Source organism: Primulina eburnea, chromosome 10 (assembly GCF_022965805.1).
Source record: "Primulina eburnea isolate SZY01 chromosome 10, ASM2296580v1, whole genome shotgun sequence".
NCBI classification, from domain to species: Eukaryota; Viridiplantae; Streptophyta; class Magnoliopsida; order Lamiales; family Gesneriaceae; genus Primulina; species Primulina eburnea.
In genome coordinates, this window is record NC_133110.1 from 1,036,072 (window position 1) to 1,061,406 (window position 25,335).

General features: G+C 35.9%; 3 protein-coding genes across 19 annotated transcripts; 1 reads left to right on the plus strand and 2 right to left on the minus strand.

Annotated features, from left to right (window-relative positions):
• Positions 1-271: 271 nt before the first annotated feature.
• LOC140842273 (serine/threonine-protein phosphatase BSL1-like) lies at positions 272-12,221 on the minus strand. Of its 4 annotated transcripts, none has more exons than XM_073210032.1 (21): positions 12,080-12,221; positions 11,673-11,976; positions 11,521-11,581; positions 11,319-11,397; positions 11,149-11,228; positions 10,950-11,044; positions 9,912-10,011; positions 6,098-6,167; positions 5,553-5,654; positions 4,921-5,002; positions 4,657-4,821; positions 3,788-3,956; positions 3,516-3,714; positions 3,268-3,435; positions 2,908-3,146; positions 2,153-2,237; positions 1,702-2,072; positions 1,556-1,631; positions 1,122-1,257; positions 908-1,047; positions 272-796 (listed from the first exon to the last, which is right to left on the minus strand). In XM_073210032.1, the coding sequence occupies exons 2-21, from the start codon at positions 11,872-11,874 to the stop codon at positions 713-715; spliced, it is 2,703 nt and encodes a 900-aa protein (XP_073066133.1). In that variant the 5' UTR covers positions 11,875-11,976; positions 12,080-12,221; the 3' UTR covers positions 272-712. The 4 variants fall into 4 exon arrangements, with proteins under 4 accessions (XP_073066133.1, XP_073066134.1, XP_073066135.1 ...); XM_073210033.1 differs by having other exon boundaries at positions 12,076-12,214; XM_073210034.1 differs by having other exon boundaries at positions 1,702-1,901; positions 1,974-2,072; positions 11,673-12,200.
• Positions 12,222-14,091: 1,870 nt separating this feature from the next.
• On the minus strand, positions 14,092-21,234 carry LOC140842275 (gibberellin receptor GID1A-like). Of its 14 annotated transcripts, none has more exons than XR_012120383.1 (4): positions 21,101-21,234; positions 20,871-21,011; positions 14,916-14,970; positions 14,092-14,533 (listed from the first exon to the last, which is right to left on the minus strand). XR_012120383.1 is itself a non-coding variant. In XM_073210040.1 (4 exons), the coding sequence occupies exons 2-4, from the start codon at positions 20,769-20,771 to the stop codon at positions 14,380-14,382; spliced, it is 282 nt and encodes a 93-aa protein (XP_073066141.1). In that variant the 5' UTR covers positions 20,772-21,011; positions 21,101-21,234; the 3' UTR covers positions 14,092-14,379. The 14 variants fall into 14 exon arrangements, 4 of the variants coding, with proteins under 4 accessions (XP_073066141.1, XP_073066139.1, XP_073066137.1 ...); XR_012120384.1 differs by lacking the exon at positions 14,916-14,970 and adding an exon at positions 20,699-20,774; XM_073210040.1 differs by having other exon boundaries at positions 20,699-21,011.
• A 1,300-nt stretch (positions 21,235-22,534) lies between these two features.
• LOC140842276 (gibberellin receptor GID1B-like) lies at positions 22,535-25,072 on the plus strand. The gene is made up of 2 exons (XM_073210041.1): positions 22,535-23,073; positions 23,618-25,072. Exons 1-2 carry the CDS (start codon positions 23,035-23,037, stop codon positions 24,611-24,613), a joined length of 1,035 nt encoding a protein of 344 aa, XP_073066142.1. The 5' UTR covers positions 22,535-23,034; the 3' UTR covers positions 24,614-25,072.
• Positions 25,073-25,335: the final 263 nt, after the last annotated feature.

Below are 25,335 nucleotides of genomic sequence, written 5' to 3' on the forward strand. Positions count from 1 at the left end.
AACCAATCCAAATGATCCATTTGATTCGATTTCTACTCACCCATACCACGTATCACTGTCAAACCATAAGCTTACACACAACCCAGGATAAATTTCACCCGTCGAACAAAATTCAATATCCGCCACTATTTTCATTTGTCCTCCGAATTCCAAGTCTGCTGTATTTGTAGACTAAAAGTTCATTTAAATTTAAATAAGTGCAACCTCAAAAATAAAATAAAATAAAAATGAAGTGCAGTTTCATCATGCAGTTTGAGGCCTCAAAATAAAATAAAATAAAAATGAAGTGCAGTTCAATCATGATTCCTAATACACACATCTTACTGTTTTAATCAACTTCATACCTGTTTCTTCTATATATCGATCAATTCAAATTTTTAGCCATAAATTATACCGTGATTCTCTTTTACTTACAACACAAATAAAGGATCCTTCTATAGGCATCTTGTCCATTCACCTCCCACATTTTTCTGGCTTACTCTGTACGAATTCAAGAAAGTAACTCGATCAAACGGCGAATGACAACACTGTAGTCTGAGCTGCATGTTTGCTCACGGCTTTCAATCTGAGTACACTTTGAACAACCTTTCACATCTTGCACATGTAAAATACAACAGAGATGGTAACTGCAGCTTCTGACCAAATAAAATCCTACCGGAAAAGGGCTTGTTCCAGGACAACATTGGCATATACAAAGATCAGTAGAGTAAAATCATATATAAGCAAGTGAACTCCGGTCATGGTCAGGCTGTGGGCGACCTCTCGTGGGAGTAGGCGGCCTTTGAATATTGAGCTCCTAAAGAAACCGGTAGAAATCGCAATTATTTATGGTTGTCGGAACAGCACTAAGAACAAACAGAAGGAGGGAAGTTTTAAGGAGAACCGAGAAAAACTAAAATGGAAATACCTGCATCCATGTCTCCTCCGTCCCGCGTTCTGGAGATGCCTCCGGAGACCGAATAGGAGGTGGCAAGGGATGGATCAATTTCGGAACAATGACCAATCCTCTGCCAACCACCAATATTGCACCAGCATTGTTTGCCGTTCCTGAACGAATTTAGTCAAGTAAGGCTGTATTTTGCTCGAAAAGTAGGTGGAAAAGGAGTGCTTTGATGCTGTACCACAATAGTTGGTTGCGGAAAAAAGAGTGATCAACTGCCCTTGGGCAAATCTTTCAAATCCATCCATAACGCATTCATGAGCTCTAATGATAAGTCGCAATTTGTTCTTCTTACAGAAATCTGTGACTCTGTCGGGCTGCGACACATCATAATTGATCAAACAGAGCAGCCGCAAGTAAGAGTGCAGTATTTTACTTCATACACAAAGAAACTTTAACACAAAAAAAAATTATCCTCGTGTCCATGAAAATCATAAACGGGGAACAAAAACATCAGAAGAGGTAGGCTGCACTCATTTCAAGTGTGAAATCAAAGATCATTTCATATTACCAGGAAAAGTTTGATAATCAGTAGTTAATTTACACTAGAAAACAAAAAAGCTCGCAAACTGGATTGAGCCATTAGCATTCATGAAATCGTTCACTACTGTATACCCCAAATGTTACAAGGCCAGGTCCTCTTGCATTTGGTCTCAAGCCCTCTATGCTATCATTTTCGGTGGGATCAGACCTGAAAAAAACAGGAATAATATTAGAAGGCAAGGGATATCGTCAATCACATCAAATGAAGATAAACATACCATAACAAATCCATTAGCACTATTGACCCCGCATCCATCGTTATGGGCCTCTCTAGTTTCTCTATTTGTTCGACAAAATTGATTGACCTCCCTATGCCACCATGCATACAGATAATCTTTTTCTCTATTAGTGCAGCAAGAGGAAGATAATTAAACAACTGATTGAAACGAGTCCAAGCCCAGATCCCATCACTTTCTCCCTGCACGAGTATCAACCCTAAGTCAAACATTGAAAAATTTACAACTAAAATTTGTTCTGCACTTGTGCATACCATTCTTTCAATACATTCAATTCGAAAACCAAAGAGTGCATTGATGTCAGCAGCTTCATGGTTGCCACGAATAAGGTGAACGTTCTCCGGGTACTCAATCTAAGATTCAATAAAAATGACATTGAGGTGAACATGCAATATATCGAAGAATAATTGAGCTACTCAAAGTCAGAACTTGCCTTAAGAGCAAGGAGCAATACGATGGTTTCCAAGCTGTGTTGTCCACGATCAACATAGTCTCCCAGAAACAAATAGTCAATATATCTGAAACAGGAAATTATGGTTAAATGACTACACAAGAAAATTCAACGATTAGTCACTGACAAAGTAAACGAGGAAAAGCTTGTTAGTAGTTAATTGAAATGAAATCCCACCAGGTACACAAAACTAGGAATTCACCACAATGTTTTCTCGCTTTAGTAAAGACTAGAGATCATAAGTGGTCAAAGAACAATATTTTGTTGGTGGATCCTGATATCAAAGAACTGACGACAGACATCAGGATCATCATCATCAGTAATAAAAAAAAGGTCCAGGAAGCCCGGTCAGAAAATTTGATACAACTCCAGCTCGAAGGGCATTTATACAAAAGAATGTACATCACATAATAAGGGAAAGATGTCGGTGCAGAAATTTGGTACTGGCTAGGATTAGACAAATTTGATGCAGAATAAATTTTTACAAGACGTTAATCCATCTCAAATGACCCCAATCTATGTTTTTAAAAAGCAGAAAACTCTCCATAAAGCACTAATCTTTACGCAGATGTGGAGATCGGCAGACTTGTTGTATCTAAGTATTCATCCTTGAGAATGACTAAAAGATATTCTAGCAAACAAAATCACATGACCAGAAGTTGAATCTTTTCACAAAGCTGAAATGCTTATCATATGCTACAGGTTGAATCAAACCTTGAGCATCACAAGAAGCTTACGTGATATCTCCTGCAGTGGAGGGAAAACCGTACTCATCAAACAGTCTCATCAGATCACCAAACTGGCCATGAAGATCCCCAAATAATTTAACAGGAGCTTTAAGTTGAAGAACTGTTGGCTCATTCATGAATAGCTGCTCGGAAGCATAACAAAGCTCACCAACTTCATATGAGTCCAGAAAGAACTTTCTGTTTGCAGGAGGCTTCCAGTTTCGAGGCCTAAGCAAAGTTGATATTACCTGCCACATATACATCACTATCACAAGTCCATGGGAGAACGAAGCAGAATTCTATTCTTCGGTACAACTTTAAGTTTCAAGAAGCAGGATAATTAAGACAACAAAAATCTGGAACACTTGCCTTTTTATGCAAGCCTTCAGGAGATTTCTGCCTAATAAACTTTTTGGTAGGGTGGGACAGTTCATTAAAAGAAGGAATCATTCGTCTACTTTCATTTTCAAATTGATCCAAAGACAACTGCCTAATCATACCCCCCAAGTTCCCTATGGTTTCTTTTGCAACTACAACCTGTAGCATTGAAAATAATAAACTCAGACGGCTTTGAAATGTGTGCATCATTTTCTATAAACAACGAGAAAGGACCAAACCGCTCTAGGATGAAGGTGAACATCAGCCTCGGTATCACTGCCATCAGAAGTCAGTTCTGCAGCTTGTGAATTATCATCTGATAAGGATGTTTCTTCAGGATTGCTTGATGCTGCCTGTGCTGCTTGCCAGATGGCATTAGCAACCTCAGCCTCAGCAGTTGATGCTTCTGCCAGTTTCTCCAAAGAATTTTTATCCTCGCTATATGCAAATAGCAATATTTAGCAATAAACTTCATATAAACCACATGAAGACAAAAGGAATTGGAATCAACCTCCAACCACCAAATGAAGGTGTCTCAGGTGTTCCATCCGAAGCTAGTTTAGGGGGAAATAGAGCTACATTCAGATGGTTTGATACTCTCTCTGATGGTGACACTGGGTATTGGATCTCTGATTGAAAATGAGAATTTTCTGCAACCACAAAATCATCTAAAAGAACATCTGCAACACAAAATTAAAACCCATGTAATCGTAGATAAATACAAATGGAAGGAAGTAATACACGCAAAATTGAAATCAACAAGGCTTATATTAAAATCAAGATTTGTTTCTTATCTTCATCGGTCCAGACCAAAGGTGTAAACGTGAAAGGCTGAAAGCAATCCTTAATATAAACTGAGGCCAATTATCATCTCAGATTTGGTCGTCGAAAATCATTTACAACAATGTCGACAAAATGAAAACATTAATTTTAAGAAATTGTTGCATGGTTTTGTTTCACAGAAGATGCAAATAGGTTTTTATCACTTCAAGCATTCTATGGTTGGAATGAACCAAATTCTACATAAACAGATGTCTCGTAAGCGGTCATGGCTGGTTTTCCTACTAAAAAGAGAAATCCTTTTGATCAGGAGCAATTGCCTGATCATTTGTAAGGATGAAAGCAAAAGGAACGAATTATTTTCTTAGAATTTTGCTGAAAACTTTTAGGTTTATGAGCCAATATGAAATTAAAGTGATCCATGGAAGCACCACATGTCATCAGAATCACATAAACCCGTAAAGGATATTAATCCACTTCCAAAATATATGAAAAATAATTGATATCATCAACACACTGCATTTTAACACAAATGGAGGGCTGTGATGAATCTTCAATGCATGAAAAAGAGAGATTTGTGCTGCTAAATGAGAATGTTACCTCCTTTTAAACCACCATAAATATATATCCGTACACCAACAGAAGCAGCAGCGTGGCGACATCGACGCATAGTCTCCAAAGAGGGATCAAGCTCAGTGTATTTGTTGCCTCGTGAAGTCACTACCCCATTCCTGTCAAGCCAAACTCCGGCTGCAGTGTCCAGTACTTCAGAAAAAGAGCATACAAAGGTGAGGATAATCTTCATCTGACTGAGCTCACACTTTTACAACTAATAAATGAAAAATAATTGCCACCAAAAGTTACCTGCAATCGCTGCATCACCTTCAACTGCTCGTCCACCCCTAACAACACCCCCAGTAACATGCAATCTTGCACCAACAAAAACCTGATAAGGGAAAGTTCATAATCAATGAAGAGTAAGCAGCAAAAAGTAAAGTGAGTGCATCAACACGAACAACCGACTGTGATCCTAACTCTGAATTTATCCTGCAGTATTGTAGAGCCTTTATATCCTCTTCCATGGATAACGCAAAACCAAAAGCAATTACATTATTAAAAAGCGAAACATTCATTAAGCTTTTTATTCATTAAGGCCTAACCAAGCCTAAGTCTGGCAGTTGACCCTTAAGTGAAATATTAGTTTGAAAATGTTGAAATTTAAACCCAATTAAGTAATCGCAGATTTGATAGAACAAAGTCCATGGAGATTAAAATTGTATACCTTGAACACTTCTTTTATGTACCAGCAAAGAAAATAATAACCAGGTCAGTAAACTCCATTTTCTCTTAAAATCAAATGAATGACCAATTCAACATAGAAGTAGATCACACCAGAGTTCAGATGAACCCAAACAATGATAAGGATGAACTGTGAACAACAAGAAATGCGGGTTGCTGAAGTCAGAAAGCAATCTATCTTCTAATTTATTACTTACCGCAGCATGTTGATACCTTGGCGAAGGTGACACTCCTGGGGCGAGAGTCCATTCCCACTGACCATTTCGATGCATGAGTAGTCCATAAGCATCAGCAAGTGGCTGTACATATGTACATTCAACTGACAGCCTCAGTCAAAAGTATCCAATGAAAAAGGCCTCAATTACCATAAAAAGTTATAGTTTCTCACTAGATAAATAATTAGTACAATCAGAGAACTAACACAGCATAGAATAACAGAGGATTAGCCAAATGGATGTATGGATGTCTGACAGGGCGAGAACTTCACAAATTAACTACTTGCACTTATTTGACAATTTCACACAGCATATGGAAAGAAATTCCATATTGTCACAACGAAAGAAGTTTGCTGAGACAAAAATGAGTACATTCACCATCAAGCAGCATTTTTTAAAATTGCAAGTCAGTTAGAAGTGCTAGTTTCTTTCCTTGTTTGAAGATCTAATAAATAGTTAAAGACTTGGTCACCAGATGGGAATTCAAAACAAACAATTCACATATCAATGAGAAACATTTATCATACCGTGCCCGAAGAATCCCTTCCCCCACAAAGTAGAAACATTCCATCAGATCGAGCACTGGCAGTTGCATACCTACAGAAAACAACCATGTAATTCTATTATCTAAATATAAAAGAAGTAAAATCTAAATGCATATGAAGAAGACATGATTCCCAAGTCATTGACTTCACCATGAGAAAAACAAGGCCAAAGATTCTTAAAGTGGTTGAAAGAAACATGACATCAGTTATAAGTTCATGATACTTGTATCGGAAATATCAATCAACCCCACAATCAAGATTCAAGGAATTATGATTCTAGCAATCAAGTATTGTATTAAGTTTGACACAACCAAAAGATTAACGTATCAGAAATCACGGACCTTGTTTCCTAAAATCAGGGATTGCTTATTTTATTTTTCTTCCTTTAAGTTTTTATTCATTAACTAGTATGATATCTTTTAGCTATAATGTGAATGAAAAATCATTGAACTTATATTGCATCACATTTTTTGCCCCTTAAATTCATGATAACATAAAAGATTAGCAGTATATTGCGTCGATTTATGTTGAGGAAGAGTGACTACCATTGGTGGAGAGTCGAGCAAGTAACATGTAATGCCAGTAACAGTAGTTGGGGATGAATTTGTTAAGGGTAAATGGTTATGTTGAAAATTAATGACAAATCACAAGAAGTTAGTGAAATGGATTTAAAGTTTGAACAGAGTATCCAAACGTACGATTCAAATCTCATGATATCCGTCCAAAAAAAAACTCGACTCTTATTCTATGCTCTGACTTGAGGGCGAGTGTAGGATATATCAACCAACTCATAATCAATGGATTACAATCCTTATCAAGTATCATGTTGGACACAAATCAAAGGATTCTTGTGGTATCAAAAAACAGTATCACTTATTTTATTTTCCGTCAATTAAGTATTTATTTCCTTAATAGGTAATATCAATTGTAATGCAAAAGTGTATCGACGAAGTAATGAAGATTATCATTTCCTCCCATCTTTTCTAAAAACTAATAACAAATGCACAAGCATCCAAGGATGTATTTAAAAGATATGATGAGGACAGCAGACTCGTCTAAATTTTCATATCCCATAAGCAAGGAAGTAACACATGAAAAATGTTAATTTCCTTCAGGCAAAAAAGGAAAAACAAACAGAAAATACCTCCACTCAGGAGAGAGGAAAACAGGCAAGGAATTACAGAATTACATTATTGCACAAATTCATAGTTTTAATAATCAAAGAGAAGAAACACCAAAGGGAGGAAGGATAAACACGAGTTTATATAGATATTTTAGGGATTTATTTTGTAATATTTGTATTTATTTGTCATTTATATCCCGTATTTTGTGCTCATTTCATGAAATTTTATGTTGTTTTTAGGTTTGGCCACAATTTGGAAAAAAACTTAGATATGGGGATGAGGTCGTCAAACTAAGTGATATCACATAGGAAATAACTGGAGAAGTAAGGGAGGATCAAAGACCAGATGCAGGAAAAAATTTAAGGCAGAAGGTCCGGACCTAACCATGACCAACTGAAGAAGGGTACGAATGCCATGCATCCATCCGGAACTCCTACCTCAATGTGAAAAACAAGGTTGTAAATGGCGGCAGGCAGTGGCGGGGCGGTCGGTGACCGCCTACCGCCTCGGCCGTCTAGGCGGTGCCCGGACGGTTGGATTTTTTTAAGTAATTTTTTTTATAGATAATCATGCAATATTATCGTTTTAATGTAAAATGTGATATTAAATAATGTTTAAGCACAAAATATAATATCATCTAGACAATGTGCAATTAATAAAGATTCATCATTATATTAATGTTATTATGCTAACGAAGTAATATATTTTTTTTTACCAAAAAACTAAGTTTAAATTTTCAAAGTTTCAATCAATTATCCATCATTAGAACAAGTAGTAGACTAAACATAACTAATCTTCCAAATCATCTACATATGCACCATCTACTACATCCATGATCCTCTCATCATCGGACTCAATCAACATTTTCTTCATTCTCCTCCTCCGATGTTTCTAAATATTCATTTTCTCTAATGGGGATGTTCCTTGCACTCCTCCTTGGATGTAGCACTTCATCCGCTCCCGAGGCCTCCACTACCATTCTCCAAGTAAGACCTTTAAATAGTTCTAATATTTAAAATTAGTTAACTTTGATTTGGTTTTTAAAATTGTTGACTAAGTTTTAAAAATTGTTGACTAGGTTTTTAAAATTGTTGACTACTACCTCGCCCGCCTCGACCGCCTTTTCGCCGCCTCGACCCGCCTACTCGCCGCCTCGACCCGCCTCGACACCCCTCAACCCGCCTCAACCCGCCTCGACACCCGCCTCATGCATAGGCGGTGCGGTCGAGGGCCGCCTACCGCCTAGGCGGTCGCCTCGACCGCCATTTAGAACACTGGTGAAAAATCATGAAATCTTTCTAGACCCCGTGCCACCTTCCTACCCAAATGTTGGGCTTAGACAAAAATGGAAATAATTAAGACGCGGAACTTGGCACAGACCTGGGTGGTCGGGGTCCATGCATTTACGCGGTAAAAATCTTTAAAACCATGCAGAACTTTAGGGAAATAAAGAAATTTTCCTTTGGACGTAATATTTTGGGATTTTTGGCTTAGAATCATATGCTTACAAGGACTCTTTTATAAGTATTCGATTTATTGTGGAACTTCTGCATCATATACCACATGATGGCTAGGGTTTTGAAGCTTCAGAGAGGAGACTTCAAGGAGTGCAAGAACACATTCCTAATTCGCCGACATTTCTTTCCTTTTTATTAATTAAGTTTACTTTACTGGGTTGCAAACATTAGTTCTAACTTTTGTTTGACTTTTATGGAGTAGATTTTTAATGCCTAATAGGCTGTGACAAGTTATGTTTTGAAAATTTAATTTTAATCCAGTCTTATTTTTATTTCAATTTATTGTTGATGTTTAATCAACATGTATGCATTTAATCTGGCCAATTACATTGTTTAATCTAAAAGACTAAAACTGGAAATCGATCGACTAATTTTAGCTTCATAATATCAACCAATGCACAAAAAATCGACTAGATATAGAATTTGATTTCTACATTTTATTTCAGGTTGAAAAACTGAAAATCTGTAGAGACTAATACGGTTAAATCTAATTAAAATCAATTAGAAACAATTTAAATGTTAAATTTAATTAGGTTTATTTTTCTAGGAATCGATTAATAAATTAACTACAGAATCTTGTCGTGAATTGGACAATTAATTTATTGAATTTAAATTGACACGTGGAATATAAATTAGTTCAGTAATGAGCTTTAGTCGTTTTTATAAATTCAAATTTCCCTCTAAAGCAATTTCCCCGCTCTCGATTTTAAATTATTGCATCATTTTATTTTATGTTGTTCAATCTAGTTTAATTAAACATATATATCATGGTCCTAGTATTTAAATATTGATCTCTGTGAGAACCTTCCCCGGCCTCAAAAATATTTATTACAACTTGACCTAGTGCACTTGCGAATTAATTTAACTAGAATTATCAGTCCAGGAACACGGAGAGCTACATGTCTAAAAAGCCAAAGCTTTAAAAAGATACAGGGCACAACTCCTAAGGCAATCATCTTAGTCATCAAATTAACAGAAAACAATGATCAAGAAAAAACTTAATTTTGTAATTGAAAAACATGCTAGTGACTAGAAATATACAAAATCTACGGTGTGTCATATGACTCAGAATTTGTAATTGAAAAACATGATAGTGACTAGAAATATACAAACTCAACGGTACATCACATGACTCAGAAAGCTAACGCAACTCACATTCTAGCAGATGGTCTATCACCTTCTGGGTTAAGCCTCTTCCATGAATATGGCTTCTGTGCAGTGTCAAAAACCCATGCATCTGATAGCACTCGTTTACCTGTAGAAAATAAGAACTTTGTTATACGTAGTGTCAACTAATAGGCACAAGCCAAAAACTGCTAAACATGAGTGAACTTGTTCGATTGAAGGTGCTAAGTACCAAGAACAAACAGCGTAAAACTATTATAAGGAAAAAAATTCAAACCAAAACTAAAATTGCGAAAGTTAGGTCAGAAAAAAGAGTGTGAAGAAGATGTCACACTCTAAACTGGCTACCACTGTAATATTTGAACTAGTATTACAGTTATGCAACATCGGAACATCCTAATCCTACAAACATGTTCCTGATCTAACTACAGAGAATCTTACAGGGGATCTTAAGGCGTGCCATCAAATGTGTAATTCTTTGGGCATTGATTGGTAGCACAAGAGCAGCAAACTGAGAGGGGGCTCTCTGCTATAGAGTTAGGAAAGAATATGACTTATTCTAATGATTGATTTATGCTTTGTCATCTGTACCAGCAGTAACTTCTAAAAACATCGAATTCATATGATGGATAAAATAGGTGATTCCAAAGGGTAATGAGACCATACATGATCATTGCAATTGAACTCAAAAAATTTAATGGGCTTAGAAGTAATTGAAAACGGAACTGTTAATTATTATTATTATTATTATTATTATTATTATTATTATTAAAACGAAAAAGGTAACTGACTTTTGCCATTAAAATTCGTAAAGTCTCCAGGATTTAAGGGTGAACAAAATAAATTGACATAACCATCTTCAAACCCCAAACAATTGATTGGATCCTGCATTGATAACCAAACCCTCATTTAAAAAACAGCGACACTTAATTTACACCAATGCTGAAGTAATTGTTTCAAATAATATGCCGTAATATCTCCAATGTGTAATAGACATTACAGCAAACACATCATTTCTCACAAATATCATCTAACGAGATTTGAAGAAAATAGAAATTATGTGCTCACCATCATTGCCACTAACGGTAACAAGATATCTTTGTGCAACCAAATCCATGACATGGCCATATCTAGGCCCCGGACCCTCTCCTTGAACGACAACTCTAAGCTCCAAAAAGAAAAAAACAACCAGTCGATTATTGATGAAATCAACAATAAGGTAACAAAAACAGCAGGCAAAATACAACAGAAATCTCTGTAAACTCACCGATGCCACTTAAACTTGTCATTAGTCAAGTCGAGCACATATATATCATCAGTTGAATGCCCCGCAGGACCTATGCCACCCTAGCAGACAGTATAAACATCCACAAGAAGTTTATTTCAACAAAACTTGTCCCTTGACAAGATAAACGTGGCAGCATTTCATTTGATCACCTGAAAAACAACCATCGTGCCAACAGCTGCCGCAGCATGTGCAGCTCTTGGCGCTGGAGGCTCCCCGGCCGGCCTGAGTCTAATTTAAATCATTTAGCTAGGTAAATCAATAAGCATCCAAGTAACATTAAATGCGATCAAATTCGAACAACAATAGAAACAAAAAGATAATTCAAGCAACTGAAGCAAAGCAAGAATTAACCTGGTCCACTTCCTAGTGAGAACATCATATGAATGAACAGAATTCGTCACTCCATCCAACCCTAGAGGATCAAAAACGAAGCACCGCCATTACCAAACAATTCATCACAGAGCAGATTAAAGGAATACAAAAAGGGAAACAAATATAATAACTGATTCCAGGAGCTCCTCCATCCCCACCCTCGATAGCGGTAGCCCCTCCAAAAAGAATGAGCCTGGGGCCGCGGGTCTTAGTGGCGGCCACAGCAGTGAGCGTGTGTGCACAACGCGGCCCCGGAGCGTCGTCATCAATGTCCCAATAGGTCTCTAAGCTTCGATAGGTTGGAGCCGGATAAAGCCACGGCTTCGATCCCATCAAGAGATTGTACTAGTACCAACACGACAATTCAAAGACAGCAGGGATACAGAAACTTGAGAACTGAATCAACAAAAAGAAGAGGATACACAAACCGAAACCCTGCAAAATGATTACACACGGTGGAGCAAGTTAAAAACTTGAGAACTGAATCAACAAAAAGAAGAGGATACTCAAACTGAAACCCTGCAAAATGATTACACACGGTGGCGCAAGTTAGCTCGCAGCGACGGTGGCGCCACCGGGTTGACAGAAGAATCTGGTCGTAATAACTACAAAATTTTGATAATTTCAGCGGCTTTCATGTTCCGTTTCTCTCTCTCGCTCTACGTATTTAAAAATAAATATTAAAAAACTTTCCAGAAAATAAAATAATTTAAATGAAGGAAATAATGATAGGTAACAATTAATGATCAGTCAATCTGAGGAGATTTTGCATTAAAATTTTAGATATATAATTTTACATTCGATATAGTTTAAATTATAATTTTTAAAATATATGTTATTTAACCCTTTTTATCTTAAAAATTTATAAATTTACATAATTCAAGACATGCATATCATTAGACATTTAAATGAATATCAAGCTGATTGTTGTAATTGGTTATTGAACTCGATATCTAATTTTAAATTTAAAATATTGATGAAAGATGAACAAAATATTATCGGCATGAATATCAAACTTATAATTACACTCAAAGTGCTTAATTCCAAGTGAATTTGATTTATATATATATATATATATAAAAGAATATTATGCATAAATTCTCAAATTTATGGAACCGACAACAATATGTCCGAACATAGGATACGCGTTAAACCGGACGTTGACTTCGGGCTGCCTATCTTTCATAATAAATGTATTTTGGCAAAAACTTGTGTGAGACGGTCTCACGGGTCGTATTTGTGAGACGGATCTCTTATTTGGATCACCCATGAAAAAGTATTACTTTTGATGCTAAAAGTATTACTTTTTATTGTGAATATGGGTAGGATTGACCCGTCTCACGGATTATGACCCGTGAGACGGTCTCACATGAGACTCACTCATGTATTTTTATACAATAAATGGAAATGTTGTGTTTGCATTTCCCTTCCATATCAACAATAAGCACTGATCTATACAAGTGTGGGAGTTAAATTCTCTTCAATGAGGAGGAGTTTTTTGTGCGCGGCGTAGCATAAGGTCTAGCTGTTGTTGGTTGGCTGAGTCACCATGATTTACCTCCTCTCACATTCATGTCGGGCCGCGGATGAGGAACGCTTAAGGTGAGCGATTTCACCTTTTGGAGAAATAAGCACTGATCTAAGAGGTCCGTTCATGAGATTTGATAATTGTATCCCAAAATACGATTTTTTCATCGTGTTAGTAGCACTGCAGATTACAAAATATTCTGAATGATATCAATTTCCAACTCACTTTATGAAGGGAGAAAAAGGGAGAAACATGCACATAAACACATGCAAGTACTTGAATGCTCGCGCAGAATGATGGTTTTTATTGGTAGGATCACAACCTTTTGATGTGATCAGAACTATTCGGATGGACCCGATCTGTCTAATATGACTAACATCATTTGGTGAAAATAAACATCGTTGTGATATTTCTCTTCTAATCACAACTCAACGGTCCTGAGTGTTGAGTTCCCTCCAATGAGGGGGAGCTCTTTGTGCGCGGTGTAGCATAAGGTCTAGCTGCTGTTGGTTGACTGAGTCACCATGATTTACCTCCTCTCACATTCCTGTCGGGCCGCGGATGAGGAATGCTTAAGGTGAGAAGCGGTTCTAGGCGGACATGCTCATACAAACCGAGAAGGTGTGCTTGGCGAATCGATAGTGGATGGTTCCCCTTAGACTGAAGATGGGGCTTCCCTTGCCGCTGCTTCATCTATTGCTCAAGCAGCCTTGCCACCGAATCCACAAAACAAAGGCTTGCTATCGGGTTGAGGTGAGCGATTTCACCTTTTGGAGAAATAAGCACTGATCTATACAAATATTATTATTTAAAAAAATTCTATAAAGTGATGGCGAATAGTTTTGTCGAATTTTTAAAATACTAAAAAAAAACCTGCTCCAATAATTATTCTACCGTAAAATTTTTAATTTTAATATAAATTTTCGATCATTAATATATTAATTAAATTATTTCTCAAAAAAATTATTAAAAAAATACTGATAATGTGAACAAAATGTGTACGGATGGCTGATAACAATAATAATAACAATGTCATTGCGATGCAAATGCTCCTTTCTCTATAAAGTAGGCTTGGATAATTATCACCAAAATATCTAACTAATTGATGAAAATCTAATAATCATTCAACTTGAGTAGCTAGCCGGCAATGTCTCTCTCTCAAATAACACATCCGACCAAGAAAACTAATAGGGTTTCAGAAAATTTAAATATACATCCCTAAAAAAAGTTACTTATAAAAAAAAAAAAATATATATATATATATATACACACACACACATGAGTCTTGTCTAGTCGTCTCTTGCTATATATCAAGTTTCACCTAAATCCAGGATGTGAGCAATAGGTCTATAGGCACCGATATTCGCACACCAAAACCATGAACTTAGTTTTCGCATAAATTTGCAGCGATACTGATAATTCTGCAGCCTATGAGTGCTTTCTGCAGTCACTACAGCTTCTTTGCTACAAAAAAATTAAGGACATGAGGTTGTCTCAAAACAAAATCTGCCAACATACATTGAAAAGTTAGAATTCCAGAAATTTGTTTACTATTAGCAGATAAGCATGTTATAATAATCCTAACACTAAAAAACAATGAAAAATTATTCAACCGTCAAGACACAAGTCGGCACTAAACTTAGTAAAAGATCAAAGAGCATATTCACCAATAAACATCTAAAAGCACCAAATCGCATCAGAACCCCTATGTGATATAATTATCACATAATGGCTTTTTGAATAATAGATTGTTAACCAATAGCTAAAAAATGGGGAAAAAATTAGCAACCACTGCATTTGGCAAAAAACATATTGTTAAGAAAAGATGCTGTGGCATTTAATTTACATAAGAAAAGGGAAAAACCAATGCAACCGAATCAAGGTCTCTTCTTCTTCAGAACCTACATAGAAATACGAAAACGTACTCTTCAGACAAGTAAAACCAAAGTTATTTGATGCATAAGTAATGGATCAGGAACAAGAATCAAGATATTATACAAGCAAACTTTTTTTTCTGGAATAAGCAGATCAAGTAGAGTATGAGTTGAAACACGCCAAGTTTTTTTTGCTCTAGCGTCCCGTTGGTTCTCCAAATTAAAATTCAAAACAATCTTCATTACAATGATTTCCCTTTGCATCACACAAGTGATCCACGACGAATATAAAAAACCAATCAGAATACATAATCTCAATCCATTTTCCTATAAAACCCCACTCTGCTCATCTTCTGTCATCACTCAACACATTTTCAACTCTCCACCGCATCAATTCTGTCAATTTTTTATTTTTATTTTTGAATATCTAAACAAGATTCGATATATGAACTCATTTGATGCAGCCATGAAGATGAGAAAAGGACAGTCAACCACCTCTAAAAACGTTTCCCAATCTGCAAAGGCTAGGCTTGAATTCCCAGTCAGCAAAGTTGCCCACTTTTTGACGAATGTCAATTATGTTGATCATGTCAGCGCTGGAGCCCCAGTTTACCTCACGACAGTTCATGAATATCTTGCGGCAGAGGTTACTTTTATACAATCAACCTTTTATTTTCTTTAATCTTTCCTTTAGTTATAATTAGAGCATATGGTTGATCTTTGTTAATCTGGGCAACTCTGATTTTCTTGATACAGGTTTTAGAGCTGGTGGGTAATGAGGCAAAGAATGGAAACAAAAAGAGAATTAATCCAAGACACCTAAAAACTTGCAGTGAGAGGGGATGATGAGTTGAAACAACTCTTGCATGGTAATGCCCGAAGTTCATCATGATTTGTTGCAAAAGAGTACTGGAGAACCAGAGAATTAGATAGACTCTATTTTATGGTTCAATTATGTTCTCTCTCATGTACACATTACTTTTGACATTTTCTATTAGAATTTAATTTGAAACCTGCTTTAAGCATATTTTATGTACAGTTAATCTTCTAGTCCATCTATTTAATAACTCTATCTCAAACTAAATAGGACTCAAGTATTCCAAATTAATAATCACATTTTATAATACTAACAAGATACACGTCGTGCGACGCACAACATACGCAGACACGTGAATACATGTTCAATATAATTTGCTAGTTAAATTTATTTTAATTTACTCACATTTGTTCATACAATCAATTTTTTTTCCTAAAATAGGCGAATCAAGTAGAGTATGAGCTGAACGTGTGTCTTGAATACATGTTCAATATAAATTTCTGGTTACATTTATTTAAATTTACTAGCATTCAGTTATACAAGCAAACTTGTTTTTCTGAATAGGCAAATCATGTAGAGTATGAGCTGAACCACGTGTTGCTAAGTTTTGTTTGCTCACGAGTCCTGATGGTTCTCCAAATTAAAAAAAAAACAATATAAACTCCACAATAATTTCTCTTTGCATCTCACAAACGCCCTTCAAATTTAAATTTCAAATATTTTATAACCATATCATTACTTTTTTATGGCGATCCGCGACTAATATCGATCATCAATCCGAATACATAATCTCAAACCATTTTCCTATAAAACCCCATTGTGCTCATCTTGTGTCATCTCCCAACACATTTCTTACCCCCCACCACATCAATTCTGTCAATTTTTTATTTTTAGTTTTTGAATATCTAAACAAGATTCGCGATATGAACTCCTCTGATGCAAGCATAAAGACGAGAAATGACAGTCAATCGCCTCTAAAAAAAGTTTCCCAATCTGTCAAGCTAGGAAGCTCAGATTTTCTCGATATAGTTTTAGAGCTTGCGGGTAATGAGGCAAAAAACGGAAACAAAAAGAGGAATAATCCAAGACACCTAAAACTTGCAATGGTAGGGGACGACGAGTTGAAACAACACTTGCAACATTACCATTTCAAATGTTCGAGTCATGCCAGAAGCTCATCATGATTTGTTACAAAAGAGCACTGGAGAACCAAAGAATTGGATAGACTCAGTTTTATGGTTCAATTTATGTTCTCTTATGTATATCTTACTTGTGACTCTTTTCTAATTGAATTAATTTGAAACCTGCTTTTAACATTCTATATGCAAAATTTCTCTTCCATTTCATCTATTTTATAACACTATCTCAAACTAATAATGACTCAAGTATTTCAAATCAATAATCATGTTTTATAATACAAGCAAGAAGCATGTGCGTCGTGCGTGCAAATCACGTTTTTTAATAATACCGAGAAGCATGTGTGTCATACAACATCGAAACAGTAAACTCCATCAACGGGATTGGCATTGGCTGGCACTTTTCGGTCAAGAAACTCGTTTAATTCACGGTTGAAAGTGCCATCAGGACGCCGAAGAAAATTATAAGCAAGCTTGAAATTTGATATGAGGATCCATGTATTAAGTGGAACCACCCTCTGCACGAAGTCGATAAAATCTTGGATAAACCAAATTTCAGGGAAAAATATTATCAATAACAAACAAGAATCACAAATCAGTAAGATTATCCCAATAAAGTAATCAGCTTTTGAGGAAAATTCTGAGAAGGGAAATAAGGAAAAAGGATCCATATCTGTAAAAAGAAAGAAGACAGGAAAGCAGAGAAACCACCCCCAAAAAAATCCCAACAGCCAGTATAGGAGAACCAGAGAATTGGATAGACTCAGTTTTATGGTTCAATTTATGCTCTCTTATGTATATCTTACTTGTGACTCTTTTCTAATTGAATTAATTTGAAACCTGATTTTAACATTCTATATGCAAAATTTTTCTTCCATTTCATCTATTTTATAACACTATCTCAAACTAATAATGACTCAAGTATTTCAAATCAATAATCATATTTTATAATACAAGCAAAAAGCATGTGCGTCATGCGTGCAAGTCACGTTTTTTAATACTACTGAGAAGCATGTGTGTCGTACAACATCGAAAGAGTAAACTCCATCAACAGGATTGGCATTGGCTGACACTTTTCGGTCAAGAAACTCGTTTAATTCACGGTTGAAAGTGCCATCAGGACGCCGAAGCAAATTATAAGCAAGCTTGAAATTTGATATGAGGATCCATGTATTAAGTGGAACCACCATCTGCACGAAGTCGAGAAAATCTTGGATAAACCAAATTTCAGGGAAAAATATTATCAATAACAAACAAGAATCACAAATCAGTAAGATTATCCCAATAAGGTAATCAGCTTTTGAGGAAAATTCTGAGAAGAAATAAGGAAAAAGGATCCATATCTGTAAAAAGAAAGGAGACAGGAAAGCAGAGAAACCACCCCCAAAAAAATCCCAACAGCCAGTATAGGAGAACCAGAGAATTGGATAGACTCAGTTTTATGGTTCAATTTATGTTCTCTTATGTATATCTTACTTGTGACTATTTTCTAATTGAATTAATTTGAAACCTGCTTTTAACATTCTATATGCAAAATTTCTCTTCCATTTCATCTATTTTATAACACTATCTCAAACTAATAATGACTCAAGTATTTCAAATCAATAATCATATTTTATAATACAAGCAAGAAGCATGTGCGTCGTGCGTGCAAATCACGTTTTTTAATACTACCGAGAAGCATGTGTGTCGTATAACGCACGTTAATACATGTTCAATATAATTTTCTAGTTAAATGTATTTTAATTTACTCGCATTCGTTTATCCAAGCAACTTGTTTTTCTAGAATAGACAAATCATGTAGAGTATGAGCTGAACCACGTGTTGCTAAGTTTTGTTTGCTCACGAGTCCTGATGGTTCTCTAAATTAAAATAAAAAACAATCTAAACTCCACAATAATTTCTCTTCGCATCTCACAAACGTTTTTGAATATCTAAACAAGAATCGCAATATGAACTCCTCTGACGTAACCATAATAAGAGGAGAAATGACAGTCAATCGCCTCTAAAAAGGTTTCCCAGTCTGTCAAGCTGGGCAGCTCCGATTTTCTCGATATAGGTTTTAGAGCTTGTGGGTAATGAGGCAAAAAACAGAAGCAAAAGAGAAATAATCCAAGACACCTAAAACTTGCAATGGTATGGGATGATGATTTGAAACAACTCTTGCAACATTACCATTTCAAATGTTGGAGTCATGCCCGAAGCTCATCGTGATTTGTTACAAAAGAGTACTGGAGAACCGGAGAATTGGATAGACTCAGTTTTATGATTCAATTTATGTTCTCTCTTATGTATATATTACTTGTGACTCTTTTCTAATAGAATTAATTTGAAACCTGACTTTAACATTCTATATGCAAAATTTATCTTCTATTTCATCTATTTTATAACTCTATCTCAAACTAATAATGACTCGAGTATTTCAAATCAATAATCATATTTTATAATACAAGCAAGAAGCATGTGCGTCGTGCGTGCAAATCACGTTTTATAATACTGCCGAGAAGCATGTGCGTCGTACAGCGCACGTTAATACATGTTCAATATAATTTGCTAGTTAAATTTATTTTAATTTACCCACATTCGTTGATCCAAGCAAACTTGTTATTTGGAATAGGCAAATCAAGTAGAGTATGAGTTTATCCAAGCAAACTTGTTTTCTGGATATGCAATTTTTTAAAGCACGGTCAATTGTATAGCTAATTTATATCAGAATTTAAGTCGAATGAAAAATATAATTTAAAATTTTGATTTTTCATATATGTATTTGTGAAGTTAAAATTTCACATAAGGGAACATAAGGGACATTAAACACCCTTAAAACATTTTCCCAGTCAGTAAAGGTCGGGCTTCACTTCCCAGTCAACAAAGTTTTTCACTCTTTGAAGAAGGGAATGCTGCTCGTGTTAGCGCTGGAGCCCTTGTTTGTCTCACTGCTGTTCTGGAATATCTAGCAGCAAAGGTTAGTTTTATACCATCCATGTTTTATTTTCTTTCCTTTAGTTACAGTTTGAGCAATATAATTGATCGCTACAAACTTGGGCATCTGCTATTTTCTAGACACGGGATTTAGAGCTTGCTAGCAATGAGGCAAAAAAAGGAAAGTAGTAGTAATTTGAATACTTCAAATTAACCATCGCCTGTTTATAATACTAGCAAGAAGCGCGTCGCGAAGAATGTGCACTAAATGTGAATACTCACTATCATTTTATGATTGGTAGATTGTATTAATTACGAAATTTTCTATAGCCATTTTCTCCTAAATGTGAGTAGTACTTATATTAGCATTTTGGCTGGAGCCCAGATGATGTATAAACAGCTCTAGGGTCCAACTCAGATAGAAAGGAAAAGTACACATAACATAAACAAAACAACGCAAGGTATTGGAAGTCTATAACTGGTTTCGTTTCTTGGGCAAGAACACAAATTCTTAGTTTAACATAAACATCATTTGAATTAGGTGTAATAATATGATACCAACAGATTTATCAAGTTTCATTCTTTAAAACCAAGAACAAGTTAAGCTAAATTCATGGCGGTATAACTTGAGCACCCTAATGATAACCTATTGGTCAAAGAAACTAGCTTAAAAGACTGAAATCTTCTAAATTGAAGAATCAACATAAACTCATCCTAATGACACAAACTAAGCAAGCCCATCAAGCTACTACAGTACTTTCACTCGACGAAAAGATATTAGATAGGCAGGGTTCGCCAGAAGACAGTTGACAAGCAAAAACATGAGAAAATATGAATTCCCCACAAAATTCATCGTGAATAGATTCTATAATTTGCATCTCACCTAAAGCTAAAAATGTTTTGGATTCGTAAACGGGTTCAACACCTTGGTATGACTTGAATAGCCCATCCACCATAGCCTTGTGGGTATAAAATACGTCTCAATAGTATATATACTGGTACAAGTAGCTTAGCTCAACCAAAGAGTATATAATCCTCAACAGAGTAAGAGAAACCTTTTGTTGCGACTTCTGAGAGATCCCGTGAGGTTCTCCGTGTTCGAATCGAATGGGTTCTCCGTGTTCGAATCGAAAATGCAATATACTCCCCAGTCCTCGGTGGAGTTCCGGACGTCGATAAGATTGCCGAGGTAAGAACTGTTGGCAGAAAACAATGAACGCAGTAGGAAAGTAATGAGAGTGATTGCAACCAAAACAGGAAGGAGAAATCATGGTGAGATTCATACTGGGTCAGAGGATGGAAGACGAGGGAGCCGTCGCCTGGAGAGAAAAGAGAGACTTGTAGTCGCTCTTCATCACCGTAACAGAAATCATTAAGGAGTGGGCTGTGTCAATGTGTGTGAATCATACATCTAATTTTTTTAAAAAAAGAATATTCTAAAAAGTATATGTTTTTTCCCTTACTTCAATGTAGTTAGTGATAATCCATTCACATTTTATTAAATTAAAAACCCCTCCCAAATTTCAATTCATTCGATTATATTTAAATCAATAATATAATGACAATTATTTTAATTATACTATATAGTTTGTACTAGATTCATAGTCATATATTACGTCATCTATTTTATTTGAATAGGCCTCGTATGGGACGAGTCGATTTGATTCATATCATAGTAGAAATAATTCTTTGGAATGAAAATAATATTTTTAATAGATCCGATCATATAAACAATCTGTCTCCAAAAAAAATTTATTCATGAGACGATCTTAAAAAAATGTTTGAGATTTTATAAACATGTATTTTTTAACGAAAAAATGCAATTTTAGTCTTGTAAGATGATGTGTTTCAGCTTTCAGTTCTATAACTTGTCAAATTTTTATTTTCATATAGTAACTTGTTGTTTTGTCTTTTTTTGTCTGAAATCATTAAATTTATCGAATATGATTTATTTGACACTCATTGTCTTCTTAAAATAAAGCAAAACGACCCACGATACATCAAAATGGGAGGGAAGTTTTTTTGTTTCTAATTAATTTTGTTCATGTATATTTAAAGCTTGTAATATAAGCTTTATTATTGGTATATGAGTCACGGCAAAAACTTGTGTGAGACGGTCTCACGGGTATTATTTGTGAGACGGATCTCTTATTTGGGTCACCCATGAAAAAGTATCACTTTTTATGCTAATAGTATTACTTTTTAGTGTGAATATGGGTAGGGTTGACCCGTCTCACAGATTATGATCCGTGAGACGGTCTCACATGAGACTCACTCTATGAGTCACATATAAGAGTATATGTCAAATAAGCAATATGCAATAAATTTAGCGGTTTCACAAAAAATAAATATCAAAACAAAAAAATACAAGTTACTCTATGAAAACCGAACTCTGATAAATCAATAATCAACTAAAACTCAAAATAGATCAACGTACTATAATAAAATTATTATTTTAATTTTTAAAGAATCGCATATTGCAATATCATATTTCATTTTATTGTCTAATAGTTATGTTATTATTTAATCCAATTTTGATTATTGAATTAATATATTTGTTTGTAAAAATTATATCGTTCTATTATATGTATTTTCTCTGTATAAAAACAAATAAAATTATATTATTTTAAATATAAATGAAACTATATTTTTATATTTTGTTCTTTAAAGTCTATTTTTTCAAAAAGAAAATCTATAAATAAATGGTTGGCCCTTCTTTATCGCTTAATTCGGCCGCCCTCCGTTTGTCGTCTCTCTCGTCTCCGCCATGCCGCCGTCGTTCCTTTGCCCTTTGACTCCGTGCCATTCACACACTCTCTCTCTCTAGCCTCGTATAGATATTATTATGTATATATTACATATATGTATTATATTATGATTATTGTACTGTGTACATAATATTATATTATTCTCCTTTATATCTGCCCTCTCCATCTTTATCTCTGTATGAATTTTTTCGCTTTGCTTAGTGAACGAAACTGAAGCCCTTTCCTTTCTGTCTTTGGATAATTCAGAAGTATCTTCTCTCTTTGTTTGTTGTTCGGAAAAACCCAATAAAAACAAGAAGAAAGCGGGAGCACCAGCTCACAATAACAGGGTGGCGTATCAGGGAAGGGGAGAATAGGTGCAAAAACGCTAATCTCTGTTCTTGTTTTGTTTTTTTGTGTGGGGGGGATCACCGAGTAAGATTTCTTGGAAGTGATTCTTGAACAGCTCCTCATGGCTGGTAGTAATGAAGTAAATGCTAATGAATCAAAGGTAATTAATCGTGTATCTTTTTTCCGTTGTTCGAAATTCTTTGTTTTCTGTCTTCTTCTGAAAGTAGGGTGATTTGTGATGTGGGTTTTTTATTTGTTTATTGTTTTTCGTTTAAAAATGAGATTTATCTTGGGGTCTGAGAAAAGGTTGAGGAAAAAAGGTCTGATTTGTGGAAAAGTTTGAATTTTTACCTTTGATCTTAGGTTTTCTTTTCTATATTGTCTCTCTAATGAGAGTTTTTGTTTCTTTTCCCCCATACTGTTTGCCCCTCTTTGTTTTTTCTTTCTCTGTGCTTCTGATTTAGCAGCCCCATAACCCGATTTTATACTGGCTGTTGGGATTTTTTTGGGGGTGGTTTCTCTGCTTTCCTGTCTCCTTTCTTTTTACAGATATGGATCCTTTTTCCTTATTTCCCTTCTCAGATTTTTCCTCAAAAGCTGATTACCTTATTGGGATAATCTTACTGATTTGTGATTCTTGTTTGTTATTGATAATATTTTTCCCTGAAATTTGGTTTATCCAAGATTTTCTCGACTTCGTGCAGAGGGTGGTTCCACTTAATACATGGATCCTCATATCAAATTTCAAGCTTGCTTATAATTTGCTTCGGCGTCCTGATGGCACTTTCAACCGTGAATTAAACGAGTTTCTTGACCGAAAAGTGCCAGCCAATGCCAATCCTGTTGATGGAGTTTACTCTTTCGATGTTGTAGATCGTGCAACAAGCCTCCTTAACCGTGTTTATTTGGCGGCTAGTGATAATGATACTCAATGGGGGATTGTGGAACTTGAAAAGCCGTTGAGTGCTACTGAAATTGTACCTGTAATCTTATTCTTTCATGGGGGAAGCTTTGTTCATTCCTCAGCCAATAGTGCTATCTATGACACATTCTGTCGTCGCCTTGTAAACACTTGCAAGGCTGCTGTGGTCTCTGTAAATTACCGCAGATCCCCAGAGCATCGATACCCGTGTGCATATGATGATGGATGGGCAGCTCTCAAGTGGGTTCATTCAAGATCATGGCTTAGAAGTGGGAAGAACTCGAAAGTTCATGTGTATTTGGCAGGGGATAGTTCCGGTGGTAATATTGTCCATCATGTTGCTATTCGGGCTGCAGAAGAGGACGTGGAGGTGTTGGGCACTATTCTTCTTCATCCACTGTTTGGTGGGGAAGAAAGAACTGAATCCGAGACAAGATTGGACGGGAAATACTTTGTCAGGATTCAGGACCGTGATTGGTACTGGAGAGCATACTTACCTGAAGGAGAAGATAGGGACCATCCTGCATGCAACGTGTTTGGGCCGAGGAGCAAAACCCTCAAAGAACTCAACTTTCCGAAAAGTTTGGTAGTTGTGGCTGGGTTGGATCTGCTTCAAGATTGGCAACTACGCTATGTTGAGGGGCTCAAGAAATCCGGTAAAGAAGTGAATCTCCTGTATCTCGAAAAGGCAACAATCGGGTTCTATTTCTTGCCGAACAACGACCATTTCCAGTGTCTAATGGATGAGATTAAAAGCTTCATCCACCCTAACTGTTGATATGTTGCTTGACCTCAAATTACAGGCAGCCATACAAGCTTGACATCTAAGTACTGGTGTGTAGTTATATGATTGTGTAGAACCAGTCGTCTTATTGTTCACAACTTGTTATGTGTAGAGGTTATATGATATTTAAACCTAATGGGGTATCCTTTGCATCGTTGCAAGCGGCATTCCGCGCCGGAAGCTGAGTCCTTACGGTACCTCAGAGTCATAACTCATTATTGGATTTAGTAGAAAGATTTCGAGTTTTAGATTTGTAGAACCACTTCAAGTATGAAGAAGGAGGTTCTTTGACCATCAGGGATCTATCCGGTGGCTCTGGTCGGTCGGTCCGTAGTTATTCGCCCTTAGGCTACTGCTGTAAAGGCTTATTGCAGTACATGGGTTGAGGAAGTCCATGCTGTTGTGATCTTGTATGTTATACTTTTTTCCTAGAAATATATATTAATTTGTGTCTCGATTCGGGTTCGGAATAAAACGATAAATATTTAGTTGGTATATAGAACATTTGCATATGGTACAAGACAAGGTTTGAAATAATCTTGTGTATCCCACTATGGATTAATTGTCTCTGTACGCTACCTTAAAGCCAACAAAACAAAACTAGGCATTACATCTCCTTTTCCCCCCAAAAATGTGTTCTTTTACACCGTTTCGGAGTGGTGGACCATTGAATCTTAAAGCCAATTGACTCCAAGAACCCCGTCCATAAAAAACTC

Coding starts and splice junctions, on each gene's coding strand:
- LOC140842276 (XM_073210041.1), top strand. CDS start 23,035: ATGGCTGGTAGTAATGAAGTAAATGCTAATGAATCAAAG. Junction 23,074..23,617: donor TAAATGCTAATGAATCAAAG/GTAATTAATCGT, acceptor GACTTCGTGCAG/AGGGTGGTTCCACTTAATAC.
- LOC140842273 (XM_073210032.1), bottom strand. CDS start 11,874: ATGGGATCGAAGCCGTGGCTTTATCCGGCTCCAACCTATCGAAGCTTA. Junction 11,398..11,520: donor CTCACTAGGAAGTGGACCAG/GTTAATTCTTGC, acceptor GATTTAAATTAG/ACTCAGGCCGGCCGGGGAGC. Junction 6,168..9,911: donor GATAGACCATCTGCTAGAAT/GTGAGTTGCGTT, acceptor TGTTTTCTGTAG/GTATGCAACTGCCAGTGCTC.
- LOC140842275 (XM_073210036.1), bottom strand. CDS start 21,098: ATGAATCTCACCATGATTTCTCCTTCCTGTTTTGGTTGCAATCACTCT. Junction 18,087..20,870: donor CTCAGAAGTCGCAACAAAAG/GTTTCTCTTACT, acceptor GACTTCGTGCAG/ATGGTGGTTCCACTTAATAC. Junction 17,415..17,900: donor TACGACACACATGCTTCTCA/GTAGTATTAAAA, acceptor GACTTCGTGCAG/AGGGTGGTTCCACTTAATAC.